This window comes from Artemia sp. Qi Xiang Cuo, chromosome 21 (assembly GCF_049724085.1).
Source record: "Artemia sp. Qi Xiang Cuo chromosome 21, ASM4972408v1, whole genome shotgun sequence".
Classification (NCBI taxonomy): Eukaryota; Metazoa; Arthropoda; class Branchiopoda; order Anostraca; family Artemiidae; genus Artemia; species Artemia sp. Qi Xiang Cuo.
This window is the reverse complement of record NC_142814.1, coordinates 10,787,030-10,796,385: the sequence shown is the minus strand read 5'-3', so window position 1 is coordinate 10,796,385 and position 9,356 is coordinate 10,787,030. Positions and strand designations below refer to the sequence as shown.

The window sequence follows — 9,356 nt, the reverse complement described above, 5'->3', positions numbered from 1 at the left end:
TTCCAATCAAATCTCATAGGAAAAATGTTTGTGGAAAACCGGAAAGAGGTCATTTAGTCACAAACTAAAATTTTTCGCTATAGGTTTTTCAGATTTTACGCTATAGTTTGTTTTTTTTTTCCATTGCCTTATGAACAAATTTCGCAAAAACAAAGACGATTGAAATGGTATTAACCCTTATTGAAATGGGATTAACTCTTTTTTTAATTGGGTCAGTATTGAAAAAGGTTATTAATCAGCATTTGCTTTAAAATATACAATTTTAAGTTAAAATGTCTTAACAGGCAATTTGTAACATAATACTTGCAATTAATCCATTAAGTAAATTTTTTACACTCATAAATACTTTCAGTTATGTACCATAAGAATTTGGTATAATAAACTTAGGGTTGAGGAAAGGGAAACCCCCGCTGTCATTTTTTTTAGCTTTAACGGCACTCTACTTTCATTAAAAAAAATTTGTTTGGTTAATGACGATACTAATTTTGTCCAGCTAATTTTCCTTGGTTGAAATTTCTGCTGAGAAAGGAAGAAAATAAACTGTAAATTATATTAAGAAAAAAATTATTGTGGGTTTACGGTTCAAATCATCTGTGAAACTCTGGAACCACACCCAAAGATCAGTTCAGCATCCTGGAACAATTGACGTAATTCCAGTCATTTAACTGGATCTTTTACTGTATATAAAGTGATTTCTTGCTATTTACTTCAGTTGTATTTTACTCTTTGAATTGTCTTCGTTGAACAAAGAAGCAACAATGAAATTTGTAAGTGAGCCTATAACAAGTTAATTCTTTTGCTAAAAGCAAACAGCTCCAAAACCTATACCTAGCAATGTTTATTTCAGGTAAAATAAATAATAATAATAATGATTTATCAATTTGTCAAATAATCATCAATTAATATAAATAATGAATAATAATTCATCTATTAGTTATTTCAACGTCAATGTTTCGTCAATAGTTCGTTAAATGATTTGTCAATTATAAAATGTCAATTAATCGTCAAATATTATTGCAAATTTTGATTTAAAATTTAGTTCTTAATTGCATTGACAACAATATTTCGAACGAGGTATAGAAAAGGTATCTGACTAGTTAATAGTTTTGGGGAAAGGCTGAGAAGCCTAGATCTATTTCAAAGAGGTTCAACTGGTAAATGAGCTTCCTGTAAAATTAAAATTGGTTCTTCGCTATCCAGGTTTGACTTCTCCTGATTTTAAGTCGGGATAGCAGTTGGCTTATTTTGGCATTCAAGAATGAAAAAAAGTGATAATTTTAATAAGTTGGCAAGGTAAACAGTCAAATTTACTAGACATGAGAACTCAACACAAGGTTCTAGAACATAGCTACAAAATATGGACTTCTGTATATTTCCCAGGATACATGGTCACAGATAAGTTATTTTGTTCATGTGTCCTTTTGAGGGTGATCAAAAGGAAAATAATATCTTTTAATTTCAATCAAATTCTCAATTTAATCCTTAAGCCAAAGGAGAATTAAAGCATGTAACTTATCAAAAGAGTTTTTGCAGCTGCAAAGTTTTAATCTTTCCCAGTTTTGAAGCAATTGCCGCGCAAAGGGCTAAGAAAATTTTGAGCCCCATCAACCTTTGCTCTTTACGTTAAAGTTATTCTTTGTTCACAATACTTTGATTTTAAAAACTGTTGTTTCCGTAAAAACAGATATTTTGAAAACGAAAGCTTAGCTGTCAATTCCTAAGAATTCCCGTTGTATATCTGATATGGATATGTTCTACCTATTGAATTGAGCTTAAAGGATCTATTTCTCTCTCTTTATTAATCTGGACCATCTCAAGCAGACAGTTCGAAAACTTGAGCTTGAAATGCAGTATTTGAGGCTTCATGCCAACCCTCCGAAAAAATCTCCCACCCCTCCTTCCCCTTCTTCCAAGCAGCTAGTTTAGAAATAAGGAGTACTTTAAAGTTGTTGGTATGGTTCATTTTGTTTGGACCAATTATGTTCCACCTATTGACTTCAGCTTAAAGGATTTATTCCTCTCTCTTTATTAATCCGGACCATCTCAATCAGACAGTTCGAAAACTTGAGCTTGAAATGGAGCTTTTGAGGCTTCATGCCAACCCTCCGAAAAGGTCCCCGACCCCTTCTTCCAAGCAGCTAGTTTTCAAATAAGGAGCACTTTAAAGTTGTTGGTATGGTTCAATTTGTTTGGACCAAATTGTACATATGTTAAGGATAAATGCGCCATCACATCTTAGCGATGTCTCTGAGACAGGGAGGCTCTCAAAAGAAGCGTTTTGCTAATCTGACACTCAATGAATATCTAAGTATTTTAGAGCAAACTTGCACCAATATTGATAGTTTTTTTTTTACCACAAAATGGCTAAGACCTGAAAAATAATATTGCATAATCTCTATCCATAATTTATCCTACTAGAGCTCTAAATACTTATTCAAACGAGTCTTGTAAACGAGAAAAAGTTTTTAAAACCATGTTCAAATGGCTACATCAGGATCTCAAAATTATTTAAGATCCTGCAATTATTTTAAGGCTATAACATTTTTTGGCCCTGTGTTCGTTAATATTGTTGTTTTTTTCTACAACATGGGAAAGATCAGAACTCGAAATTATTTTGAAATGCTCATTATAAATATATAAGTTTCATCAAGTTTAGTCCTACCCATCAAAAGTTATGCGCCTGAGAAACTTTGCCTGATTTTTGAAAAAAGGAAGAAAAACCCCTAAAAGTTATGGAGCCTTAATGAAAATCACACCATCAGATTCAGCGTATCAGAGAACCCTACTGTAGAGGTTTCAAGCTACTATCTGCATGAAATTTTGTATTTTTTTACCAGAAGAAAGATCACAGATGCGTGTTTATTGGTTTTTTTCCCAGGGGTGATTGTATCGACCCAGCTGTCCTAGAATATCGCAGGAGGGCTCATTCAAACAGAAATTAAAGGTTTTAATGCCCTTTTTAAGTGATAGAAAACATGTAGGGCAACTAGGGCCCCTCTCACCCTCATTGTTTCTCAAAGTCACCTGGTCAAAATTTTGAGCTAGCCATTTTGTTCAGCATGGTCGAAAAATATAAGAACTATGTTTTTTAAGATGACATAATCCCCCACAGTCCCGGGGGGAAGGACTGCAAGTTATGAATTTTGCCCAATGCTTACATATAGCATTGGTTATGGGAAATATACAGACGTTTTCAGGGGGGGATCTTTTCGGGGAGTCGGGGGTGGTATGGGGTTACGTGGCAGGATCTTTCTATGGAGGAAGGTTTCATGGGGGAAGAGACATTGCTATGAAGAAAGGGTCGGATTTCCCAGCATTATTTAAGGAATGATCAGAAATTAAATAAAAAAAAGAAGTTGTTTCAACTGAAAGTAAGGAGCAGCCTTAAAACTTAAAACGAACAGAAATTATTACATATATGAGTGGGTTCGCGCCCTAGTCAGCAACTCGCTCTTTACACTAAAGCTTTTTAGTACTTTAATAAGAGAAATTTATTCTAATTAAATGGCCTTTGTGATTAAGGGGTCACTCTTAAAGAATTGGAACAAAATTCCAACTTTAGCGTAAAGAGCGACGTACTGACTAGGGGGCGAACCTTCTAATATACGTAATAGAAATGTATGAATATAGAAGTTTGTTACGTAAATTAATTCGTATGTTACCCTTTTTAAGTAACCAAAAATTGGACGGCAACTAGGGACCCTCCTCCGCTGTTTTTTCTTAAAATTGTCCGATCAAAATTTCGAGATAGTCATTTAGCAAAAAAAGTAACATTAATATGTCAATTTTGTCTTAACTATTCATGTACGGTGAGCCAAAATCAAAACCTGCAATAATTAAAATATGTTCAGAAATTAAATAAAAAAACAAGTTTTTTTTTACTGAATGTAAGGAGCGACATTAAAACTTAAAACGAAGAGAAATTATTCCGTATATGAAAGGGACTGTCCCTTCCTCAACACCTCACTCTTTACGCTTAAGTTTGATACTTTCTCACAACTCTTTTTTTAAGGCGTTGAGGAGGGAACAGCCCCTTTCACAGACGGAGTAATTTCTGTTGGTTTAAAGTTTTAATGTTGCTCCTTAATTTAAGTAAAGAAAAACCTTGTTTTTTTTAATTTAATCATAGTATAGACAAGTCTAACATTATTCAATGAATATTTATTTATAATATGAATTGTAATGTATGGACATGTAATAGTAGGTATCAAATAGTATCAAGTAGTAAATATAATATTAATAATATAATACCATATTACGTCAAATATAATATTATCAAATAGTAAATGTTCGCAACATAGAGTTATCAAGTTAAAATTCTTTCCTATAATGAACATGATTTAAATTTTATTTGGGAGGATGTAAGTTTTTCTGGAGGGCTCACAGTTTAGTTTGTCATCATTACAAAAATCAGACATTGATTCTATTTTTAACTTAGTTTCTACCTAAGTTTTAACTTATCTACTTATTTTGAGGTCGTCACTCTTTTCAGTTCCCATTGTTGGTCGTTGGTCCTAGCATAAGAATTAAATAAAAAAAAAATGAGTTTTTTAACTGAAAGTAAGAACCCCTCCTTAACGCCTCTCTCTTTACGCTAAAGTTAGACTCTTTCTCAAAAAATTTTTTAAACAATAAAAGAGCGAGGCGTTGAGGAGGGGACAGCCCTTTTCATATACGGAATAATTTCTGTTCGTTTTAAGTTTTTTGTCGCTCCTTACTTTCAGTTAAAAAAACTTGTTTTTTATTTAATTTTTGAACATTTTTGAATTAATGCAAGTTTTTATTTTGGCTCACCGTACATGAATAACGAAAACAAAATTTCCATATTAATTTTACTTTTTTTGGTTAAATGGCTCTCTCGAAAGTTGTTTAATTTTTTTTACGAACGTTTTTACTAGTAATAAATATACGTAACTTACGAATTAACTTACGTAACGAACTTCAATATTCATATATTTTAATAACGTATATTAGGGGTTCGTCCCCTATTCAATACCTCGCTCTTTAATCTAAAGTTCAAATTTTGTTCCAATTCTTTAAAAATAACCCCTTAATCACTAAGGCCGTTAATTAGAATAATTAACTCTTATGAAAGTATTAAACAATCTTTGGATTAAAGAGCTAGATATCGACGAGGGGGCGGACCCAATCATATACGTAATTAAATTTAAAAAAAACAAGTTTTTTTAACTGAAAGTAAGGAACGACGTTAAAACTTAAAACAAACAGAAATTATTCCGTATATGAAAGGGGCTGTACCCTTCTCAACGTCTCGCTCTTTACGCTAAATTTTTTTATTGTTTAAAAAAAATATAGTTGTGAAAGTCAAACTTTAGCGTAAAAAGCGCGGCGTTGAGGAGGGGACAGCCCCTTTCATATACGGAATGATTTCTGTTCGTTTTAAGTTTTAACGTCGTTCGTTACTTTCAATTAAAAAAAACTTGTTTTTTTTTTATTTAATTTTTGAACGTTTTTGAATTAATGCGGTTTTGATTTTGGCTCACCGTAAATGAATAATTAGAACAAAATTTGCATATTAATTTTACTTTTATTTGGTTAAATGGCTTTATCGAAACTTGTTTAATTTTATTTACGAACATTTTTATTAGTAATCAATATACGTAACTTACGAATTAACTTACGTAACGAGCTTCTATATTCATATATTTTTAATACGTATATTAGGGGGCTCGACCCCTAGTCAATATCTCACTCTTTAAGCTAAAGTTCGAATTTTGTTCCAATTCTTTAAAAACGACCCCTTGCTCACAAAGGCCGTTATTTAGAATAAATAGCTCTTATGAAAGTCCTGAAACATCTTTGGCTTAAAGAGCGAGGTATTGACTAGGGGGTGAACCCAATCATACACGTAATATTTTCTGTTTGTTTTAAGTTTTGATGTTGCTCCTTATTTTCAGGTGGAAAAACTTGTTTTTTTTTAAATTTAATTTCTGATCTTTTTTTTTAAATAATGCTGGGAAATCCGGCGCCCTCTTCATAGCAATTTCCCTTCCCCCATGAAAACTTCCTTCATGGAAAGATCCTCCCACATATATCCCAACCCACCGACCCCCCTACTACCAGAAAAAATCCTTCCTAAAAATTTCTGTATACTTCCCAATAACCAATACTAGGCCTATATCTTAACATTGGGTAAAGCTCATAACTTTCAGCCCTCCACCTGGGGACGTCGGGGGACTAAGTCATCCCAAAAGACATATTTATCATATTCTTGACCATGCTGAACAAAATGGCACTCTCAAAATTTTGATCAAGTGACATTGGGAAAAAATCAGCGTGGGAGGGGGCCTAGTTGCCCTCAATTTTTTTTGGTCACTTAAAAAGTGCACTAGAACTTTTAATTTTCGTTCCAATGAGTCCTCTCACGGTATTCTAGGACCACTGGGTTGATACAATCACCCCTGGGTAAAAAAAAACAAACAAAAAAAAAACAAAAAAACAAATAAACACTCATCCGTGATCTTTCTTCTGGCAAAAAATGCAAAATTCCACATAGGAGCTTGAAACCTCTACAGTAGGGTTCTCTGATGCGCTGAATATGATGGTGTGATTTTCATTAAGGTTCTATAGCTTTTAGGGGGTTTTTCCCCCTTTTTTCGAAAATCAGCCAAATTTTCTCAGGCGCGTAACTTTTGATGGGTAAAACTATATATTTGAAATCAGCATTAAAATCTTATTCTTTTGATGTATCTATTGGTAACAAAACCTGTTTTCTAGAGTTTCGGTTACCATTGAGCCGGGTCACTCCTTACAGTTCGTTACCACGAACTGTTTGATAATTTCTGGTCCTTTTAAGTTTTGATGTTGCTCTTTACTTTCACTTAAAAAACTGTTTTTTTATTTAATTTCTGATCGTTTTTTAATAACGCCGGGAAATCCAGCACCCCCTTCATAGCAATTTCCTTTACCCCATGGAAAGATCTTCCCACATAACCCCCTACTAACCCACCCACCCCTAAAAACATAAAAAATCCCCCCTAAAAAATCTGTATACTTCTCAATAACAATTACTATATGTAAACATTGGGTAAAGTTCATAACTCTCAGCCCTTCCCCCTGGAACTTTGGGGGATTAAGTCATCCTAAAAGGCATAGTTATTATATTTTCGACCATGTCGAACAAAATATCTATCTCATAATTTTGATCGGGCGACTTTGGGAAAAAAATGAGCGTGGGAGGGGGCCTAGTTGCCTTCTATTTTTTTGGTAACTTAAAAAGGGCACTAGAACTTTTAATTTTCGTCCGAATGAGCCCTCCCTTGATATTCTAGGACCACTGGGTCAATACGATCACCCCTGGGAAAAAAGAAGAAAACAACAAACAAATAATCACGCATCCCTGATCTCTCTTCCGGCAAAAAATACAAAATTCCAGATTTTTGCAGATAGGATCATGAAAACTTTACGGTAGGCTTTTCTGATACACTGAACCAGATGGTGTGATTTTCATTAAGGCTCTATGACTTCTAGGGGTGTTTCCCCTTTTTTTCAAAAACAAAGCAAATTTTCTCAGGAACGTAACTTTTAATGGGTAAGCCTAATCTTGATGAAGCTCATTTGTTTAAAATCAGCATAAAAATATGATTCTTTTGATGTATCTATTGGTATCAAAATTCTATTTTTAGAGTTTACGTCACTACTGAGCCGGGTCACTCCTTACTTACAGTTCGTTACCACGAGCCGTCTGATTATACATTATTACGTTTTAACACAAAAAACAAAAATATTGACTAATAATAGGCTTGGAATTAACTGTAAAATATCTTGTATAACACAGGTATACAAAATAATAAATTTGAATATATGGTTTATATGCTTTTAAATCATAAATATTCTATAGAATAGTAGTAAAATCTATAGTACAAAATAATTCCAATAATACTGTAACTATTACAATTTTATAATATGTGTAATGTTTTTGTTTATGCATTGTAATATCATTAGAATTGAATTTTTTATTTTGTATTGTCAAGGCCCTGGGACTCTTAGAGCAATAAAATTATTATTATTATTGTTATTATTATTATTATTATTATTATTATTATTATTATTATTATTATTATTATTATTATATATTAATATTATTATTATTTTTATTATGATTATTATTATTTTCTTTCTTATTATTATTAATATTATTATTATTGTTATCTAACGTATTTTTTTTTTTTTACTGTTATTAAAGGTCATAAATAATTTCATAATATAGAGTTACTTCTTAATATTTCACAGTGAACTATTTTATAACTATTTATAATTTTTCTTTTTTAGATCTTTCTTATTGCTCTTGGTATTGCTGCTGTAATAGCTGAGGAGTCAGCTCCAAAACAAACAGCTGTTGAGTCCCAAGATTTAAACACTGATGCCACCCACCACCGACGTTACTATCGACCACACTATTATCGTCCTTCTTATTACCATGGACACAGATGGAAAAGAGACACATCTGCCGTGGAAACTCCAGAAGAAGAGGGTCTAGAAGGGGCAGAAAGTAGACATGGCTATTATGGTCACTACCCATCATATGGATACGGTTATCACCGCCCATCATCTTACAGCTACACTTATCAGTCGTTTGGATATCCTCATGGCTATAGAGGCAAAAGAGACACATCTGAAGTGGAAGCTCCAGCCGAAGAAGCATTAGAAGGCGCAGAAAGTAGACATGGCTATTATGGTCACTATCCATCATACGGGTATGGTTACCATACCCCTTCCTCTTACAGCTATAATCATCAGTCTTTCGGATACAGGCCTTATAGGTATGGCTATGGAGGACATCCTTGGTAAAAGGCAGTGACTCATCATTTAAACAATTATACTTACTCATTTTTATTATTTATTAAACGGCTTACTCTAAAGAAAATTGTCTTTTTATCAAACCAATATTCATCTAATAGGCCGAGTAGTTATCTTATTTATTTAATTTATTGGTTTTCAGAATATTTGTGGACCTGTTGCTGTAAAAGTAAAAGAACACCACTACTTTCAAACTTGGTGTCACCATTCCCTTGTCCACTACAATACTGTTTTCTGTTCACTGACTGTCCCTTATTGAGCTGAAGTTTTAAGCAGAAAAGGTTATAAGCATAGAAAGTTATAAGATTTAATCTATGGATAATTTTTTCTTAATTTACTTTTTTCTTATCAAAAATACTCTATTAAATTATTTTTACAAAAATAAATATATTTTGAACACTTCATTGTGAAAGTGTTAATTTCCTTCTCAAAGCATCTAAGTAAAGTAATAAAGAAACATTTTTAGTTATTTTAGAAAAGCCTGTTGTTCTAATTAAACGGCCCCGTGTTTCAGCAGTTGTTCTTAAAGAGTTGTG

The 9,356-nt window shown here is 32.8% G+C and overlaps 1 protein-coding gene across 1 annotated transcript; it reads left to right on the top strand.

The window, feature by feature from the left end:
- The first annotated feature begins 667 nt into the window (after nt 1-667).
- LOC148939228 (uncharacterized) lies at nt 668-8,887 on the top strand. The gene is made up of 2 exons (XM_089106676.1): nt 668-767; nt 8,293-8,887. The coding sequence occupies exons 1-2, from the start codon at nt 759-761 to the stop codon at nt 8,809-8,811; spliced, it is 528 nt and encodes a 175-aa protein (XP_088962802.1). The 5' UTR covers nt 668-758; the 3' UTR covers nt 8,812-8,887.
- The last annotated feature ends 469 nt before the right edge of the window (nt 8,888-9,356 follow it).